The sequence below is a fragment of the Marmota monax genome, unplaced genomic scaffold, assembly GCF_021218885.2.
Source record: "Marmota monax isolate L192 unplaced genomic scaffold, Marmota_monax_Labrador192_F-V1.1 WCK01_AAM20220418_F8-fsc00026, whole genome shotgun sequence".
In the NCBI taxonomy this organism is placed as follows: domain Eukaryota; kingdom Metazoa; phylum Chordata; class Mammalia; order Rodentia; family Sciuridae; genus Marmota; species Marmota monax.
Window position 1 is genome coordinate 4,388,983 of NW_026693108.1, and position 22,023 is coordinate 4,411,005.

At 41.2% G+C, this 22,023-nt stretch overlaps 1 protein-coding gene across 2 annotated transcripts in view; it reads left to right on the forward strand.

The window, feature by feature from the left end:
• The first annotated feature begins 1,784 nt into the window (after positions 1-1,784).
• Positions 1,785-22,023, forward strand: part of Nalf1 (NALCN channel auxiliary factor 1) — a 560,272-nt gene continuing 540,033 nt past the window's right edge. Inside the window, exon 1 of one of the 2 annotated variants that reach the window (XM_046454928.2) lies at positions 1,785-3,375. In XM_046454928.2, the coding sequence (XP_046310884.1) occupies positions 2,437-3,375 (939 nt within the window). In that variant the 5' untranslated portion in view covers positions 1,785-2,436. The remainder of the gene's footprint in view (positions 3,376-22,023) is intronic. The other variant, XM_046454927.2, reaches the window with a different exon arrangement.

The following is a 22,023-nucleotide window of genomic DNA, read 5'->3' on the forward strand; positions in this document are numbered from 1 at the left end:
TAACCAGAAATTCAATACACTGTAGTTCAAGGTACTAGGATGGCATACTTACAAAAATAGTCTTTTAAAACATTACCTGGCATTTCTATATAAATCAGCGGAGGAACTGAACCTAGCTTTTCAATAGTCATTACATATAGTTTTTAGGAGTTTACAATTTACTTGGGTAAAATTTAGTATATAATTCACTAGGTGCCGCGGAAGTGACCAGATGGTTGAATCCTGCCCATTACGTTCCATTTTAAAAAATACCCACATCTGCATCCCAACACCCATGGCGCTTCTAAAAGGAAAATGTATACGCACGACCAGTCCTTTTGGTTTCTCAGGTAACTTAGCACTAGGGAACCAGAAAAAGCTAGTGCGAATGCGCAACCCTCTGGGTTAGGGTCCTTGGAAAGAAGGGAAGGGGGGCGACCCTGAGAGAGCACACCTCGGTCCTGCGCCTGGAAGCGCTGCTAATGTGCGCCGCGCCTTTCTGGTCCCAGTGCGGCCTCTGCTCGCGCGGCGGCTCTGGTGGCGACCAGGGCGGTGTGCCGAGAATCTTCAGATCCAAGTAGTCTGCTGCTAGCTCGCACCGTCCACCCTTATGAGCCGGAAACGGGGGGACCCCAGGTTTTTCCAGCGCATCTGTCACTTTCCCTTCTCAGAACTCCGAGAGCCGACGCTAAGGGGCACCAGAGCCTTGGACTGCAGTGCTTGCTGCCGGCAGCCCGCGCGCCGCTGCGGAAGTCCTGGGCGGCGGAGGAGCCCACTGCGTGGGGGCTGGGCGTACGGGGGCGGGGTGCGGGGGCGGCCGCCCGAGCAGGGGCTGCTCCCAGGTGAAGGAATCCTCGGAGATTAAGACGTTGACCGCCCGGGTCCAGGTGGTGCAGGTATTTCTGCGTTTTCCCAAGTCTCCGAGTCCACTTCTAATCGTTTACTTTGGAACTGGAAAACGTGGGCCAATATGGAACTAATATATATATATGCAGTACATATGTGGCTGCCAACATGTGACCATCTGTACAGATACATACAGACACACACCGTCCCTTCCCTGTAATAAAATCCATGGAGAATATTTATCGCAGTGGGGGCTGTTAATCTTCGGTTGTCCAGGGACCGCGAGGCACATTCACAGTCAGCAAATGTCGCTTCGTCCCTCCTCTACCAACCATCCATTTGAAGGAGACCATTCCCTAGTGGAGATGACAACACCCGGACCCTGACCCCGCAGGGATCTCTAACCTCCCGCCCGTAGCTCGGACTTTTCTCAGAGGCAGAGGGTGGTCGATGCTGGAGACAGACCGCAGCCTCGGCCGCGCACTCTGCATTCTGACTTTCTTCAGTGACAAAAGAAAATAAAAAGTGGGGAGGGGACGGAAAGGAAAGGCAAGCGCGGCCGGGAGCCGGGCGGGGGCCTCCGCGTGGGCCCTCACCCCCGCCGCCCCGTGCGCCTTCGCCTTCCTCCCTGGGCCCGGCAGCCGCCAGTGCGCCAGGATGGTGAGACCTCGGCGCGGGAGGAGATGACGCAAAATCCAGCGCTCCCCCCAAAAAAGTGTTTCTCCAGGACGAAGATGGCGGCAACTTAGCCCGGGGACTGAAGATGACTGCGGTCTCGGGAGGCCCAGCCCAGGCGATTCGGCCCCGAGGTCCGGGGGAGGCGGCGTCAGCAGTCGGAGCCCCGGCGGCGGCGGCGCCCGCGGGCAGACCTGCGGCAGCGGCGGCGGCAGTCGGAGCGCGGGGTGGGGGGTGGGGGGGAGGGAGAGCCTTGCCGGCGGCGGCTGCCCAGGCTCCGGACTCGGGCAGAGGCAGCGCGAAGTAGGAGCGGGAGGCGGAGGAGACGTGAACCGAGACGGAGAGGAAGGAGGAGGAAGAGGAGGAGAAGAGGAGGAGGAGGAGAAGAGGAGGAGGGGAGGCGCTCTGGTCGCCGTCAGTGGGCAGCGGAGACGCGGCATGCCCCTGGCAGGGGAGAGCGGGTTGTCCTCAGCAGAGCCATGGGGACCCGCGCTCTGACAATGCCGGGGTGAGAGGAGCAGCGCCAGCCAGCCACCCTGCCACCTCCACCATCACCTCCAGTACTCAGCCTCGCCACCGGCCAGCACCAGCTCAGCCTCCTCCGCCTCTCCCTCTCTCCCTCTCTCTCTCCCTCTCTGCATTATTGTTTCCCACTCCACCGAGGATGGGGTCGGCAGATGATTAGGTCGGAAGCAAGTCAGATCTTCCTCCAAAGCCTGGTAATATTTATGTAGGCAAAGAGAGAGGGAGAGAGAAAAAAGAGAGGGAGAGAGAGAGAAAGGGAGGGAGAGAAAGAGGGAGAGGGGAGAGAGAGAGAGAAGAAGAAACGGGAGGAGGGGATAAGGAAATTAAACCCTTTAAGTCAATGCATATTGTGGTGACACCCGCACAGGAGCCCTCACGGTGGAGTCGGCCAGGGCTGTGCGTTCCCAAAATATGACCAGGGGTGCTTGGATGTGTCGACAGTATGACGACGGCTTAAAAATCTGGTTGGCAGCACCCCGGGAGAACGAGAAACCGTTCATCGATTCCGAGAGGGCTCAGAAATGGCGACTGTCTCTGGCATCTCTCTTGTTTTTCACAGTCCTGCTCTCTGATCACTTGTGGTTCTGCGCCGAGGCCAAACTGACCCGGACCCGGGACAAGGAGCATCACCAACAGCAGCAGCAGCAGCGGCAGCAGCAGCAGCAGCAGCAGCAGCAGCAACAGCGGCAGCGGCAGCAGCAGCAACAGCAGCAGCAGCGGCAGCGACAGCAGGAGCCCTCCTGGCCCGCGCTCCTGGCCAGCATGGGGGAGTCCTCGCCCGCCGCCCAGGCACACAGACTCCTCTCCGCCTCCTCGTCCCCCACCCTGCCCCCCTCCCCGGGAGGCGGCGGCGGCGGCGGCAAGGGCAATCGAGGCAAAAATAACCGGAGCAAGGCTCTTTTTCTAGGAAACTCTGCCAGACCCGTGTGGCGCCTGGAGACTTGTTACCCCCAGGGCGCCTCCTCGGGCCAGTGCTTCACCGTGGAGAGCGCGGACGCTGTGTGCGCCAGGAACTGGAGTCGGGGGGCGGCGGCCAGGGGGGAGGAGCAGCAGGCGAGGGGCGAGCATCCAACTCCGCTCTGGAACTTGTCAGATTTTTACCTTTCGTTTTGTAATTCCTACACACTTTGGGAGTTGTTCTCGGGGCTGTCCAGTCCCAACACTTTGAACTGCAGTCTGGATGTGGTGCTCACGGAGGGCGGAGAGAGGACCACTTGCAGACAGTGCGTCGCGGCTTACCAAGACTACGACCACCACGCTCAGGAGAAGTACGAAGAGTTTGAAAGTGTGCTCCATAAGTATTTGCAATCGGAGGAGTACTCGGTAAAGTCGTGTCCCGAAGACTGTAAGGTAGGAACAGTGGGCTTATTGACTTTTTTAACCTCCTTTTTTGTCCCTTTCTATCTCTGTTCACTCAGTGGATGTGTCAGAGTTTCGAAATATTTTCTGGCTCTGGCTTTGTTGCTCTAGTCCTTGTTTTACTGGTTAAAAGAGCTTGATTTGCTGCTCAGTTGAGAATTTCTGGTGAATTTCTGGTGGCCTGCCTGGTGTCTTCCTCTGGGGATCCTTGGAGGATCAGGGAAGTCCCTGGTCTTTTGAGATTATACACCCGTTGCTTTAACTATTTCGGTTACATATTTAAAAAAAATAGAATTTGAATAAGGCTTACCATGAAGACTGGACCGCACACTGGTGACCACAGGTAGTCAGAAGAGTCAGAGACTGCCATGCATGACTTGGCCTGTGGACCTGCACATTGAACCCTAGTGCAGTGACGTCATGAAGTTGGTTGACCAGAGGAGCAAGAGAAAGTGTGGTTGTTTATGTAGGACAAGCAACAAAAACATTTACTGCTTTTACAGGGCATTGTTTCTTCATCTTTGGAAAGTCTGGGGCCTAGTTAACTCTACTTAAGTTTCCTATCTTTTCTTAACATTTGCATAATCATTGATGTGACATTCACTAGGCATGGAAAGTTGTAATTAAGTATCTAGTGGTTGACTAACAATGTTAGGTTATCAATCAGACACATTTTGTAATTACTTTGGATTTTCCAGGGTACTAGTCTTCATAAGTATTAAGTGGCAAATCTTTGGTGCCATGAGTTAAAAATAGACTGAAATATTTAGTAACCTATATTCAAACCCTACCTATTGAATACAATAAGGAATGTAACCTTTGCTGACTGACAAAGAAGTTTGTACAAGTTGCATTGGTCTAGGCAAGCCTAGGCTAGAGGTGTTGCTGTCCCTGGTGCTGAAACGAGATTTTCCAGGGCAAGTGTTAAGATGAAGATACTGCAGTGACCTCTGGTAGGGTAGAAATGATGACAGAATCTCTACAAGTCTCAGTGTTTTCCACTAGGGTAATTTATTAAACAACACAATAAATATCATTACCTTTTAAAAGAAGTGAGACAGCACTGTCTGTCTCTCTTTCTTTCTATTCCCTACTTACTCAACCTTACACACAAAGGGAACAACTGTCCTTCTTTTCCTCTAACCTGCTATGCACCTGGAAATTGTATCCATGATAGTATAGATAAAGGATTTGCATTGCTTTGCCAAGAGAAGATTTATTTCAGTAATAGGTATTTGATACCTATTTTAAATAAATATGGGTCAAGGGCTGCATTTTGCTTTGGCTTGATTAGTTGTGCTTTTGACAGTTAAGCTAACTTCAATCTGACCTGGCTTTGGGATCATTTCTTAAGACCAGAAGCATACATCTTAGGAAATAGTAATTCTGAGTTTATGGCATTAACTGAGAATGCTATCTTGCTAGATAAGTGGGTCTCAATTTTCTATAATACCATTATTACTCATGCCTAGGACTTAAACTCAATCTTAATGACAGAAATTAATAATGAATGCCTAGTGTATTTACTGTGGAGCTTTTTATTTTGACAAGATGTGTTGCACTGAAAATATAAAAGGGAAGGAAACTGCTGTGTGTGAGTAATTCTATTCCTAATAACAAGGTTGCAGAGGTTTCAATATTGATAGATTGAAGAAGAAGTTTGTGGTAATAATTTGAACATGCCTGTTCCCTTGAATGTAAGCCCTCATAGAAATTTCTAGCACTTTAAATTTGCATAGTTCAGTATTTCAAAGATATTCTGTGTTGTCAAGAGACTGGAGCATATTTTTCTATACGTATACCAGATTTATCTTTGTTCAAATGTCCACACAAATATGTTAAAATGCTTATTTTCCTCCTTGCCTAAATTAATTCCCAACTTGATGTTTAAATTGTGATAGCTATAAGACGTAGGATGAGTTAGATTTGTAATGTTATGAACTACTTCACCATCATGTTTGTGTAGGAAGTAGGAGTGGTTAGCTGTATATACACAAAGGCACATTACCTTTAAAATCTTAACTTCTTTAAAAAATTCTTCACGTTGAAAAGTAAAATATAAATTTTTTTGAATTTTCTCCTCTCCATGGCACAGAATTTATTGCCTGTGTGTGATGTCTTGTAGGTATTTCTTTGCTAAAGAGGTTTCTGTGGATTTTTGTTTGTTTGTTTGTTTTGTTGTTGCTGCTGGTCATTTGGAAATATTTATTTATTACACGGTAGCCGTTTAAAATACATAATTTTAAATTTAAAGTGTTGGTGTTCTTGGATTAAGGCTCACAAATCAATTGATTTTATGTAGAAATGAGATAGAAGCATAGTTCCTTAGTTTAACACATAGTTAATCTAATCTATGATTCTGAAAAAGCCACAAATGTGTCTGCACCCAAACTCTATCATGTGGGTTAAAATGTTACTTGTCGTCTTTGAAGATTGTGTCTGAGTTTCTTTCTGAACTTTTACTTATTTCAAACATAATCGTAATTATAAAATGACTATCAAACAGAGCTTCGTTACAGATAAAAGTTCTGGGACAGGCATGTAGCTCAGTGATAGAGCGCTTGAGTGGCCTGTCATGGACAAGGCCCTAGGTTCCATCCCCAGCAATATGCCCCCACTCCCCGCCAAAAAAAGATTATTTCTATGAAAATTTTTCCATTTTTAAGGAAGCTACAAAGTCATGGGATACATTAAAAGTAAATGCATTATATTTCTGTAATTGGTAATAAATTCATGAAAAATTCAATAGTTTATAAATACATTGATTAAAATTGTGGATAAGATATGTAAAATTACGTTAGCACTACAAAATAGTATGGTTAATATTTTAGGAAAATATATTAATGTTTTATGCCCATATATAACCAAATAATTGATTAGTTGCTGTGGTTTCTAACATTTTAGGGCTAGAATGTATTTTACTTTCTGTTTTTATATTCTCTTTCTCTTCATTAAAACTTACCATATTCCACATATGTATCAAAGGAAAATGGATTAAATTTACTTTTGATTTAAATTGTTTTAAATAGTTTCTGACTACTTTTTCTTAAAAACAAAAACAAAAACAAAAAAACCTTAAAATATATCTAATAGAATCATGGTATCTGAAATGCTCGTAATTTGAGCTCCAATAGAGCTTATTTACCATGGTAATCCTTTATATTATACCACATTATAGGAATAATTCACAATCAAGAATACTTGTAGTAATGTAAGAAATAACTGGTTTAATTTTTTAAAAAATAAAAATTTTCATTTATGAAGACATAAAGAACAAAAATACCTGTTGCATATATCACTTATACTATAGATTTTAACTTGCTGCATTTTATAATGGATAGAAAAAATTATAACAGTAATTTTTCTTTTTGGTTGCAGTGTTATTCAAAACAATGTTTTGGTATATAATAAGAATCTGACAAATCTGTCAAAATCTTCAAGTTGGCAGGCAATATTAAAAATATAATATTTTAAGCTTCAAAATTACAAATGTATATTATTTTTAGGCTTGATTTTTACTTAAATAAGGATTTTTTTCTTACATATGTTAAGCTCCTGAGGAAGATTACAAATAAATGTTGTAAAAACATGGCATTTATGAATATTCTTTTTTGTATTACGGGTAAACTTTTGTAGTTACTGAGGTTTTCCTTACGGACTGTACCCTCAGATACATGGTGAGAGAACATGGATTTTTAAGGTTAAACTTTTACATAGGTCATTGTGTCCTCCATAGCTTCCCTATATCAGCAAAAACTCTAGTCTTTATGCTCCATAAAAGTATTTCTATAGCCTCATCTCAAAGAAGGTTTTATTGCTTATTTATATTTAACAGACACTGACCACAAGGATATGATGTGAAAGTTAGGCCTCTGTAACTCTTCTGATGCTTGCGACATTCTGTCTTTTGGTAGGTACTGTTCACAATGTTACCTGATCTGACAATGCAGAGTTTGGGTTAGATAATGTGCAATTAAAAAAAAAAAACAACTTAGTTCTTATTTATTTTAGTGTTATGAACTTTAGATTCCATATTTTTATATGAAAAATAAGATTATTCACATTTCTTTTCATTTAAATTTTGAAATAAATATTTTATTTTGCTGCTTATTTTGTACTATTGTACATATTAGGTCACTGCCCAGAAGTATGAAGAACACATCTATAGAGATCTCTTTCAAATTCTGCCACTTGATTATTTTCAAATTGTTTGTAGTTGAATGGTTCTCTACAGAAGGCAACAGTCTGATCACGCAGATGATTAATCACTAATAAGGTTATTTGTAAGACCAAAGACAATAACATATTTTTATGACCAAGATTTATATCTCTCATATTTTTTGCTCAATATGCAACTGCTAATTTGTGATCTGTGTTTTGCTTTTATAGAGAAACACCCCAAATTTTATATTAATAGTAGATTTCTGTTGTATTACAGATCAAAGAATGAATATTTTTACTTTGGACTTGTAACTGGGTCAAATTAGTAGCTATATAGGGCACAACCTACTTATTCAAACCTAAGGTTTGAAAGCTTGCAGATGTATGTTGGTTTTAATCACCTGTATTAGATGAGGTCAGCGTGTGCCTATGCAAGGTGAATTAAAGCATAGAGGAAAGACCATCAATCCAGCTCTCAGTCTCAGTCTATTTACATCTAAGTCATGATCCATTTTCTTGTTAGGTTTAACACGAGAAAACTGTCTCAAATAAAGGACCATTTGGGTTTGAATTTTCTGAGGTATTGCTTTTATTTTATCTCTCAGTTTGAAAAATCTTCATCTGTGTCAATCTCACAATGACTAAGCACCAACTCTCTTGTTTTTTGTATTAATTCATATCATGAAGTGATTCCTCAAAATAGGGAACTCTACAACAGTGGTCCTTGGGGTCACAGTGGAATATCCTGAGGAGTCTTGGAAACAGCAAGGCCTGGGTATCCCCAAACCCAGAGATTCTGATGTCATTGATCTGGCTTGAGTCCTGGGCCTGAGCTCTTTCAAAGTCGTCCCAGTGATTCCAAGGTGCAGCCAAGGTTGAGAACCACTTTCCGGTTGACAGTGACAACCATATGGACAGACCTTTTAGGTCCCGTGTCTCAGTTTTACATAATATTCCGTGTGCCAAGCAGATGAGAATAGAATGCAGACATATTTTGGAAGAATGGAGACAACAATTAGACAGGCAGAGGGCTTGGGGCAAGTATGGAGAGACCAGAAGGGCTGTCTGGGCACCAGCAGGAGGCGATGTGCAGGCAGAAAATTTGAGCACGAGGAGATGCACGTGTGGGGACTAGAGGTTTGACTGTTTGAAGGTGGGTCTGTTGGCTGGGTTTTCTGTTTCTAGCAGGACCCAGCCATGACACTGTGTCCCCATATTATCCCAAGCCCATGAGCACAGAAATGGGATGTTTCCCTGAGATAGTCAACTCTTTGATCAGGTACCCTGCCTTGCTATTTTTTAAATCTATGATTTTATCCTATTTGAAGAGATAAAATTTAGATGTTTTCAAAATTGTCTATTTTTAAGAGAAAACCTGTTGTTTTTTCATGGTTTCACCTGATTCAAGTCTAGTCCTTCTTCATGTATTCACTTCATTAAACCTTCTCAATTTTTTTTTCATTGTATAGATAAACTATGTTTCTTATAGTTTTGTTTTTAATTATCTCTATAATAATGGAACCACAAGTTGACTTACAGGTTTTTGAAGTTTCAGGGTGCTAACTAGTCATGGATTATTACTGATCAATTCAGGAGTGATTTTAATAGGACATTAGTGGCCTTTTTGGAAATCGATGTAAACAAAACCTCTCCTTTTAAAAGAATTATGTCACAAGATACTATGAAAAATGAAAACTAAGTTTCATATAGTAAGACATTAACTATAGTCCACGTAGTAGAATTTTCTTCATGAAATTCATTCTAATTATTTGGCATTCAAAACAAGAGATGGCTAACGTGTTCTTTTTTCTTTCTTTCTTTCTTTTTTTGATAAGTGGTGAATGATTATACTGTGCTTTGTACTAGAATGAATGCAAATATCTAACTCTTGGGTATTTAAAATCTTAAATATAGTGGTTATTTTTCCTCCTTGGTGGTTTTTCATGTTCAGTCATTTATAAATAAAATGTCCACGAATGATAAAAATCCAGAAGACTATAGATGTTCCTGTCTTTTTAAATACTAGTATTGATCTTGGTAACAGCTCATCCCCTCATTTTTTGTGACCAGTGAGTACAGTCAGCACTTCCATGCAGACACATGAGCATAGTGTGCCGGCTGCTCCATCCTGCACAGGAGAGTGAACCCCATCTGAGCGTGAAGTGGATGACGTTCCCCCTCTTCACCTGCTTCCTCTCCTCCCTGTCAGTGTGCCTTGCTGTCATCTGGCTGTGTCCTTCCCTGCCACTTAGAGGAGGCATTTCCAGAGCCTCTGTCCCATGGGAAACCCACAGTTCAGGATTCTTTGCTGCATCTCCACTCCCATCAAAAATAAAGTTTTTTTTTTTCTTATGAACTATTGCCAACTTCATTTATTTAAAATTGAAATAATAGGCAAATGGGTGATCAGAACACAGTATTGACTCAGAAAATTACTTGAAGTTTTCAGTAACAGAAGTAGCTTCTGCAGCAACCCAAACTTTCAGAATATCTTAGAAGTCAGAAACTCCTCTCATTCATTAACTCCTCATGCCAACCCCATGGATGAGCATCATCACAGATTCCATAGAGGAGGAAAGCAAGGACATACAGCTAAATATCCCAAGGTTGAACATCTGGGTCATGTTAAATATGAAGTTCATTTCATTACCTTAAATATTTTTCTCTTTCCTTTGTTTGTGAGCATTCACAACATCCCAAAGAATTAGTATACTAATCCACATCTATCTTTCACATAGATTAGCAATTGTTAAACATTTTGCAATATTGCTGCTTCTGCTTATTTTGAACTTATTATTGAAAACAATTTGCAGATGATATGGCCAGCTGAGAAGGCAGAGCTTTGAGAGCCCTGACAGCTGGATGGATGGCCAGATCCATCCTTTCAAAGGTGCAGGGACAGAATAAATGAATGGCCTTAAGATCAGAAGAACACGAGAGTGTCTGATTTCACATCGAGAGCCGATTAGAGAAAGAGTGGGTATGAAGGTTTGGAGGAGAGGACGTCAACTTTGGAGATCTGTGATCATTCTTAGCACTGAGTTCTTAAGTTCCATGTGGCTGAGAATATTGGTCTGCTCAGGCTCCTTGACAAAATAGCACAAACTGAATGGCTTAACAGCAGATGTTCATTTATCACAGGTCCAGAGCAAGAAGTCTGTGACCGAGGTGACCGCCTCCCCAGGCGGTTCTGGGTAGGCTCCTCCTGACAGGCACAGAGTACCTCCTCGCTCCATCCTTACATGACCTCTGCTCTGTGCACCTGCCCTGGGAGAACTCTGGTGCCTGTTCCTCCTCACCAGAGACATCAGTCCTCTTGGGTTAGGGCCCCACTTTTCAAACCTCATGCACTTGCAGACCCAATTTTCAAGAATGGTCACATAGGGAGTTGGGGCTTCAGTGTTGATTTTGGGGGGAAGGGGACACAATTAATCCATAATCCTGTGTACAGTATGTATAAAAGTGTGTAGGAAATGCCACTTGAGAGATATCTGTGCTTGGGCATATCATTTCTCCTACAAGAAAGCCTTTGATTTGCATTATCTATAAGTTAAAATGTGGGATGATTTAATTTACTTAAAAATTAGCTCTGGCAACCAGGTAGCATGGGCTTGGAACAGGTCAAGTGGTGACAGAGAGGTCAGTGCAGAGCCATGGTAGAGTCTTCTGAACCAGCAGTCTACAGTGGGACTTCCAATGGCCAGGGAACATTTTCCTTCTCTACCCTGTCCAATGAGTATGCAGTTACTGAATACTTAAAATGTGGCTAGGGAAAGGGGAATTTTCAGATTTAGTTGTTCTAAATTTAAATAGCTGACATGGCTGGTGGTGACCAAGTTGCACAGAAATTCCGAGTGATTGCAGTAGCTATGGAAGTGGAAAAGAAAACACAGATTCAGGAGACTTCTGAACTTTAACACATGGTGAACCATTTTATGTAGAGGGAGGATATAAAACGGGTTTTATAAAGTGTGAAGCAAGGTCTAGGTTGACACCATTGAATGAGACAGGAAATACAAGAGGAAGAATAGGTTGGGATGAGTTTGGTGAAAGAAGGAAGGAGTTCATTTTTGGACATAATACTAGAAGATGCCCAGTGAATAATAAATACATCATGGGAATAGCCAGTGTGGGAAGAGTGAGTGTGGGTGTGGAGTCCACCCTCATGTAGATTTGATCTGGAAGCTGTGAGCATAGACTAGGTGATTTTAAAAAGCAGATAATGTGAAGAGAATGTACAAGTTGAATTTTTTTTTTAATATGACCATTTAATTTACTTCCAATTCTGTAGGTCAAGAATTCAGGCAGGACCCAGTGAGAGTGGCTTGTTTCTGCTCCATGTGGTATGTGCTCAGGTTGGGAGGTCCAGGAAGGTTCACTCACATGTCTGGGGTAGCCCTGCTGGGGTTTCTGGAGAGTTTGGGGATGGCTGCAGTGACACACAAAGGCAGGTGACTGGGCCATGGCTCGTCCTGTTGGCTGGGTTCAGAAAGGAGACCAGGGGGAAGAGACTGTGAAGAGAGAGGGTGGAGGAGTGGGAATGGGGGCAAGAGTCAGAGTGTGCGTGTCTGTGTGTGTCTGTGTGGGGGGGGGAGGGGAGGAGAGACTGATGGTCTGAAAGGTGCAGGTTTCTTAGTCAGCAGAGAGGATGTCTCTTTTGGCTCCCGATCCTGGAGGCTTCAGTCCGTGAAGGGTTGGCCCAGTTGCTCTTGGGCTGTGGAGAGGCAGCACATCATGGCGGCAGCACATGTACAAATTCCTCACTTCATGACTTGGAAAGGAAGAAGGGAGGGAGGAGGAGAGGCTGGGGTCCCACTGTCTCTGTCAAGACACACCCCTAATGACCAGAAGACCTCCTGCTGGGCCCCACCTCTTAAATTTGCCACCACCTCTTACCAGTGCCAAGCTGGGAGTAACACTTTAACACATGGGATTTGGGGTGACATTCTGAATCCAAACTGCAGCACTGCAGAAGTCATATGTAGAACGAAGCCTTTAAATAGGTCATTGAATTTGGCAATTAAGTCTTGGGGACCTTACAAATGCGAAGGTTTAAGGAATGAGTTGGAGTTGAGGAAAGAAAGACGAGCCCGGCCACTCTTCACTAAGTGTGACAGTGAAGAGAAAAGGGGACAGAATGCTTGGGAAGGTGGCTGTGAGTTTAGAAGAGTGGATGATTTGTGATGAAATGCATTTTAAGTCAAATGTAGTTTTTGATCTAAGACCTAGATGAGAGAGGGGGTTGGAAGAATCACACTCAGGAAAGGTTGGTGATGGCACCAGATCCCAAAGGCATGATGGGCCCATCCATTACTTAGCTTTGGGTGAAAAAGAGGCCGAATCTTGAACATGATGTTGTACATCCCAGATCCTTTATTTTGTTGTTTGTATTTTAAAAAGGAATAATGATTTACTTTCAGGATTTTAGAAAATAAATAAAACATCAACTTGAATATGCTTAAATCAAAAAGAAAACCTTTTCAAATAATAAAAAAATGCTGCTTTAAAATATGAAATTATCAGCAACTGCTGATAATAGTTTAAATATATTATGTTTAATATATTTAATACTATTGAACAGTAGTATGTATTGCTAAGAATATTTTATTAAAAAATGACTTTCCCTGAGACTCCGTAGTATAATTTACAGGACCAACAGATTGAAGTATAAAGTGAATTAAATTTTTGAAAAACACTAAGTAAAATGGAAAATGAGAGTTTAGCTGGAGTGGAAACTTTTTGTTCCTACAGCTCCATGTTTCTGCCGTTATTTCAGATCAACAGTGCACATGCCCTGCTGGGCCTCCTGCTGAAGCACCCTGCTGGGTTACTTGAGGAGGGGAAGTTGAGCACTTTTGCCCACAGTCTTCCTCTGAGGACAGTGGAGAAGCCATTGTCACCAGATCTCCTCTTCTTTAAACCTACTGTTATAAATAGTGTTGGGGAAATTGGGGGACATATAGTTTGTTAAGCACTGGAAATTCTGGCACCTCCAAATCCTGTTTGCAGAGGTGTGAAATTTGTCCTGCATTTTAGTTTCCTGTCTTTGCAATATTTCTGTTGTGCTCTGTCCAACTCCACCTTTACTCACTCTCATTAGTATTTTTATTGATTGGAGAGGCAGAGCTAATAAGACAGCCTTGGCACTGAACTAGAGCCACCCGACTTGCCAACGTGGCAGGTGTTAGGACACAGGAGAGGGAGTGGCAGAAGACAAGACTGCAGGCTGGGATGGGGAGAGGGGACTGCTCTTCCTGAAAACAGAACCCAGGGAGGCACAGGAAGGCTGGTCACCATGTGGGAGGAGAGGGCTTCCTGACTCTAGGGGTAGGAATTAGGCTGGGTGCAGGTGTGGAAGCAGGAAGATCTATGCTTGACACAAGAAAGAATGTTCTGGTAAAGGAGCCATCACTGTCCTACCACAGAAAAGCTTGTCCAGAGAGATCAGGAGCACACAGCTGTAGCAGATGTGCAGAGGGATGGGAGTTTCAGTCACGGGCCTGGAGGCCGTCTTTCCTAGGGTTGCAGTTTAGACCTGATGAGTTTAAACACTCCATCATCCATCTTCCTTTGGCACTAGCACCAGAAGTGACGATGTGCCCAGTGGTTGTACTCACTGCCGGTCTGGTGGGAGGGAACATTTCTCTACATGGAAATCATAACTACTTTCTTAGTAATAGCACTTTGCTCTTAAAAGACAAAGTCTTGTTAACTTCAACTTTAAATTGTTTCTCTGGTTACTCTTCATGTTCTTATCCATCTGAATAATTTAAAAATAAAGAGTTAAATATATGTGCTTATTCTCGTGATAGGTAGGAGCTGAGAATGATGTATAAGTATTCTATTTTTGTTATTGTGAATTTCAAGAACACATACTCTTTCACCTCTTGTGCTCATGTACACGTCAATCACTATCGTAACTTCTCAAACAAATGGCTCGAGCACAGCGGGACCCCATGACACAATGGCACCGGTAGAGACAAGTTGCACAGGACTTTCCTCCATTGGTCTCAGAGAACTTCTTCACATATTAATCTTCCACAACAGTTCTTTGGGGCTATTGTCAACAGGACAGAAGCCATTGTGCAAAATCTCCTTTGGAGTCCCACTCTTGTATCTCATTCTTACTATGAAAATTTGAACATTCTTATCTTTTTCATCCTGTGCACAATCCTGCCTCCTGGGCCAAGTTCACTTTCTTCAATGATCAGGGTAACTGAAACTTAGAGAAGTTAAGAAATGTGCCAGAGCCCTCACAATCAAGCATGGCATGGCCAGAATTCCAGCCTTGTAACATCTGCCTCGTATCATCATGGTCTTGACTAGAATACATTCCACTCAGGGTCCAATTTTTGAACATGTGTAGTTTTAGGATTGCCTGGCTTGTTTTGATTTTGCTTTAGGGGGAAGGAGGGTGATGGGGGACTCAGGAGTGGTTAGAATATAAAATCGCTTGGCACATAATAAGCACCATAATTTGCTTTACCTGTAACCTTTGCTGTTGCCACAGCTTGGTGCTAAGATGGGTGTGGGCCTCCCGTCCAAGGTCCCAGGGCTTGTTCCACCACCTACTGTAAAATGGGGTGTGTCAGTCCAGGCTGAGAGTCTCTGGGAGAAGAGCAGAGCAAGCACATTAGAGAACCCAGCTAGTGATGGTCCTCCTCCCAGTGACCCGGATGGCACAGCCTGCTGCTCTGCCCAGTCAGGCTCTCCTCCCAGCTGTGGATAGCATGGTGAGCCTCTCCCTCCAATATCGGTATTTCTAATCAAAGTTGTCCCTTTTCTAGTCTGGATAGAGATCTTGAACGTGGTTCCCAGATAGACATTTTTTTTAAGGCACTTATGATAAATTCAACATCAAGGATCAGACTGCAACAGTCTGTCTGGAGAAAAACAAATTTTTTATAAAGGTCACTCTGAATCTTAAACCATTTAAAAACAGGTTTCCTCCTGTCCCATGGTGAATGCTAGTCTGGTTGCTATGGGCCATTTCGTAAGGACTTGTCAGGCGGAGGAACTTTCCGGGGCAATGGCTTCATGCCCAACTCGAAGTAAAACAGTGGGAAAAAAAAAAACATAAGGCCACTTGTCCATGCATATGATCTTGCTGTCCTCATGATTGTGGTCTTTACATCTGATCTGCTTTGCAGGTTTGGCAAATTGTGACAGGTTTCACATGTATTCTATTTATTCCAAGAAATTTCTAAATATGTATTGAAAATTTAAAAGCCACTTATAAAACATGAATCCTTTCATATCATTTCAGTTTTGACTTTTCCAACTGAGTGCTCATCTTTATTCAATGTGTCTGAAAATTTCAGTGAAGAGGAGGGATTCTAGTGTGGGTGAGCACAGGTCCATCCACAGAGGCTAGCTTTGCTCATGGATATATGGAGTATTTTTTTTTTTTTTTGCAGTTGTTAGCTGTTCAGCTGTGGTTTTGATTTCTACATTTAATGAATTTTAATGACTTAGGTCTTTGAAATGATTAGAATGATTGATATAGTCTTTAGGTGTTTTGATATTTTGTTGTCCTTTGGAATTGAAGACTAGACAACCATGCACATGCTTTCTCACCTACAAGGATATGAAGGGTCTCTCTCCCTCTCTCTCAGCAAAATAGAATACCTAATCTCTTTATGTATTTCTCTCCAAATAACTTTAAAATCTGTGGAACATTATGAAAGTTCATGGATTATTATGTCTCAAATTTTAAATGGTGCATTTGAATTAACTTACATGTATCGATTGCTTTAAAGATTAATTTGTGATATTAAGATATTATGGTATTAAGAACTAGAATTTTTCATAGTAAACTTTCTGATGTTTCCTTAAAGCTTTGGGAACTCATCTTTGGTGTTCCTCTGTTGTTTCATATTTTTTTTTAAAAGGTCAGTCTGAACCTTCAAGCATTTCAAAAGGTAGGAATTTTAAAATAGGTTGTAGCCAAAGAAGAAGTTTTGATGCTGTCAGCTTTTCCTAATCCCCTTTCTATTGTGTCCACACAGGAAATGAAAATGAAGACCAATAGTCAACTACCATAGAGACAATTACAAATATGCACACATTGGAGACACTGTTTTTTTTTTTTTTTTTTTTTTTTAAGAGAGAGAGAGAGAGAGAGAGAGAGAGAGAGAGAGAGAGAGAGAGAATTTTTTTAATATTTATTTTTTAGTTCTCGGCGGACACAGCATCTTTGTTTGTATGTGGTGCTGAGGATCAAACCCGGGCCACACACATGCCAGGCTAATGCGCTACCACTTGAGCCACATCCCCAGCCCGACACTATTGTGTTAATTAACTTTTTTGGCTAATAGCCTGTCAGAAATGCATGAATCACTATTTCAGAAATGGTGCACAGTTTTTCAATATTATACTTTAATTAGATGTATGTTTGAGTTTCTCACAATATTCACTTTAAGTGCAAAAGCTGAGTAGTGCAAATTCGCATTTTTTCACAATTTGGTAATATTCATAATACAAAATCAGTGTAGCTAATAATGTTGTGTTACACTCAACAGTTTTTTTTTTCAATATATCAAGTTTACAGTTGAAAAGTAATCCATAGTAGATATTGTTTAGGGAAAAACCATCTTCATCCAAATATATTAATTTATATAAATGTGCTAACACTGAAATACAGTGGGCAAGAGGAAGCAGCTGTGCAGGTATTGCAAGGGACTGGGATTCCAGACTGCCCAGGTCCTACCTTTGATTGGTTGGAACAGTTTAGTTGTTGTTAATGTAAAACTTTCTCCCTTTTGGGATATTTCATATGACCCTGAGCCTATTCTTCTCCTTTTTTTTTTTCTTTTGGTACTAGAGAATGAATCTAGGGGTGCTTTGCCACTGAGCCACATCCGCAGCCCTTCTTTATATTTTAGAGACAGAGTCTCACTGAATTGCTTAGGGACTTGCTGAGTTGCTGAGCCTGGCTTTGAACTCACAATCCTCTTACCTCAGCCTCCCAAGCCACGGTGCCTAGCTCCTTGAGCCTATTATTAACTTATGGTGTGTGTGTATGTGTGTGTGTGTGTGTGTGTGTGTGTTAAATACCATGACAATATGTATTGCATTTAATGTAGTGATTTTTAAAGAGAATTTTCCAAGGGACTGTTCTGCCAAGTGGCCCTGACTTCCCAGTTGATGGGAAGGTGACCTTCAAAGACTGCTTATACCTCTTGTGCAATGAGCAGACAAGTCAGAGGGACCAAGACGTCAGCACTGGAGAGAACACAGGCTTTTTCTCAGAGATCTCACACTGACTCTTTGCGAAGGGCGTGATAACTGTTGGCCAGAGGCACTAAGGGGTCCTTATAAAGAACATTCTAATATCTTAATTTGCCATCATTTCCTCTGGGAATGCATTTTGCTATATAATTTTGGCATCCTACATAGAAACAGAGGCAGTATAGGGACAAATGAATATTGCTCTTTAAAAATAGATCTTCAGTGGAAACTGTTCGTGGACAATTTGAGCACTGTTATTATATGGCAATAGTAATTTAGTCACTGAGATAAAAGATATCCCACAGTGCACCTAGTTAAAAAAGGAATAAATAATCAGGCACTTGATCATGCGTGACTCACATGTGGACATGGAAAATGTAGGAATGCCATATTCAAATGAGGCGACTGTTAAAGCAAGGGTGGAAGGAAAAGGAGGGAAAACTTAGGAGAATGTTTGCTTTTCTTTTTCGATATGGATGTAAATCTTTTAAGGCAAAAGCTGTTGTGCTAGGAATCTGTTACTGAAAAAAATCTTGGTGGCAACTTTTCCTTTTCAAGTGGTCTTAGTTTTAACCTTTCAGTGGAAATGAGATTTAATTGAGATCCTTGAAATCAGGACAGAACTGCAGTTTCAACCTGAACCTGTTCCTTCTTGCCTGTTTGTGGAAGGTTCATTGTTTTCCCCACAAAATACAGTGGGCTCCAAGTCAGATAATTGCAAAATACCAGCTTTATAAAATATGGTGTTTGATATCTTTGTTGTTGAACAACAGAGCTTTTTATATGGGAAATATAAACACAGTATTTTATTTGTACATGCTTCTTTATGGCTAATTATGGGTTTCAAAATAATAAACAGCAGTATAATTACTTCATAGCTTGCAGCAGGGATGTGTGTTTCCTTAATCTGGCCACTTAAAGAAAGAAATAACTGTTCATCTGTGAACCTTTCCAGAGAAGCAATTTTAAATCTAATGTTATTTGTGTTCTAAATTTGGAAGATTATAGAAAAATATGTTGCTGTTTGGTTCTGTTATTAGTTTATGCATTTGAAGAAACTGGAAAATATGATAACATTACCATGTTGGATACCAAAATTAAAGAGAGATTGAAAGATAAGAGATTCCACATAAACAGAAGAAAACAGAAGCCTATGAGACAGCATAATTGAAACTTTTTGATTGATCCAACCATGGGGGTGAAACTATAGATATCTTCTTTAGTATGAAATTCTGTTCTAAAAATTTACTTATGGTGTTCACAGCTGCACCACAGAACTGTTGTAGCTACGAAATCACCTGACAGATCCCACATTTCCAGGAAATCAGACACCTTAGTTTTTTTCCCAAACATTTTTCTGTATTATTTCACTTTGAAGAGTGAGTTGAAGAGGCTGAATCTCTACTAATAGTGTGTGTGTGTGTGTGTGTAAGAAAAGCCCTTTACTAATATAAACATAAACATACATAGTTAACACTTTGACATCTGATTCGAAGACAATTTAATTATCACGTGATAATATGAGTATAGAGAAAATAACTGATGTCAACAATCTCTCTGATTTTGTTGATATAAGTGATTCACTTTATTTTATTTTTGAGTTTTAATTTGACGTATAGAAAGGAAGCAAAATTATGCCAAAAGCTGGAGGACTATTCTCTTCTCTGGTGAAATAGTGGTAGTTAGCAGCATTTAGTGAGGGTGCCAAGCAAGTTGGTCAGCTCTCTGAAGTAGGTCTGATGATAATCCCATTTTGTAGGTAAGGAGCCTAAGATCTAATGGACGGGACACTTAACTAAGGTTTTTAACAACCATTTTATGTATTTTAAGACTCATTGCTATACTAGTATATAAACAATACTGATTTTCAAATATTACAACTTATTGAGCAAGAATAAATCACTAAAATATTAGCATAAAGACAATTTCTTGGAACATGTGTGAATAAACATGATAAAACTATAAAATGAGATCTCTTCCTATATACCAGCCTCTTTGCTTCTCCTACTATGTTTTGAGAATATTCTTAAGGATAGAAGTCATGTGTGATTCATTTTTGTCTAAATTTCTTGCAAAGAAGAACAGAAAGAAAGAAAGAAAGAAAGAAAGAAAGAAAGAAAGAAAGAAAACAGCAAGTTTGTGGTGGTTATAAAGTATGGCAGCAGGTTCTTCCATGATCTTTCAATTTATAGGACATAGCATGCCATGGCTTTGCTTCTGAGCATGCTGGTGCCTGTCTCCACCAAAAAAAAAAAAGAGTAGAAGCCGTGCTCTGGGACTCCCCAGGCAGGTGACAAAAGCCCATGCAGTTTGGTTTTTGTTGAGACATGTTTTCTTGAGACTCCAAGCTGTCCTGTGGTACGATCAGTTAACCCTAGGTCGCCATATTGTGGGGAAGCCCAAGCTGAGGCGCAGACAGACTTTCTTATGGACTGCCTCACTTCAGCCTAACTTCTGAATCTTCCCAGATCAGGCACAAATGTGAGTGAACCTCCAGAGGAGTCTAGTTCCAGTCATTCCAATCACCCTGAGCCATTAAAATTGTACCAGAGCCTCATATATTCTATAGGAAAGAAAATCCACCTCCATTATGTGCTGAATTCCCAGTCTGCAAAAACCCACAATGCAATAAATTATGGTTGTTTTAAGCTAGATTTTTGGGTGGTTTGTTATGTAGCAATAACTAGCTGGAATAGAGTCAAATAATAGTGTGTTGAATTATTTTTCACTGTGTGAAAGGTTCCATTCTTCCATTCAGTAAAATAAATGAAAATTTAAATAAAATAAATTTAAGTGGCCATATGTATTTGACTGAATTCTTCTCCTCTGGTTAGCAAGGCTGGTTAGGTTATTGAAGCTGTAGTTAGGATGTTTCCCTGTGCCAGTTCATTTAAATCATGTAGAGAAAATACTCATAGGTAAACTTGTGCACATTTCACCATTCGAAGAGATATATATTATGATATATATGATGTTTACTAGACATGATGCTTTTAGCCATTTGTGTACAGTATCACTGAAAAGATAGTTTTAGGCAAATATAAACAGTGCCCTGCAGAGAGACAGCACAATGCCCTGGAATTGAGGTTAGCCACCCATTTTTCTTCTTTCATTGATTATATTAATGTGCTTCTCTCATGTCCATAGGTGACAAACAGAATGGAAATTCACTGTCCTAATCATTAAAGCATCATTTTTAAGGGAAAATTGATTTTAAGACTGTATTATCTAGGAAATTCTGTTCAAACCTCATGTTTTGATGTTGTTACAGTTTAATGAAGAAACTATGTGAACTAGTCCTCTTGAACTTGATTCACTTCCTCTGTATTTATAATATCAAGCATTTCAATTAGACAATGATCATGATATTCTCTTGTAGCCCAAGTTTCTGCTGTTCTTTTGGAGCAAGCAGTAGCATTCTCATGCTTGTATTAAAATTATCACCTCTTTGATCATGTACCCACAAGCTACACTTTTGAATATTGTAAAAATTATTTCTGCAAATTTTCATGTTTGATTTATTTTAAATATTTTGGGAATAATTAAAGGTTAATATTCACAAAAATCACCAAGGAAAACCTGATGAGCAAGTGGCACTATCTAATGTCGAGTAGATCATAAAGAGGTTGACACAGAGGAAAGCACCATCAGGTTTCTCAGTAGAGTTGTTGCTCTTTTTCACAATAATTTAAAAAAACTAGAATAATTTTATATTTAATTGTTTCTCAATGAGTAGACCTAAGTGAGGTAGCTTGTGTTTATTTTTCTTGCTTTGTGAAAAATGAGTGGAGAATTTCACTGTGTTAGTTATCTACTATTGTGTAACAAATTGCTCCAACTTAGACTCTCTCGCACCTTCCGTGAACTGGAAGTCCTGGCAAGACTTAATGTGTCTCAGGCCATAGTGAAGGTACCAGCCAAGGCAGGGTTATCTCAAGGTCTCCTAGCCAGAGATCCGGCTCCAGGCTCCCCTGGTCTTCAGTGGAGCTCTGCTCCCTGCATCTGTTGACTGAGGCTGTCACTCGTTTCTGTCTGTTGGCTGGAGGTGGCCCTGACCTCCTGGCCACAGGGCCCTCTCTGAGGTAGCTCACAATCTGGCAGTTTGTTCTTTAAAGACAGCTAGGGGAAAAGTTTCTGAGTGAGACAGATGTGACAGTCTTACATAAGGTAACTATGAAAGTGACATCCCTCACCTTTGCTCTCTTCTGTTTATTAGAAGAGACTCTCAGGTCCTGACCACATTCAAGG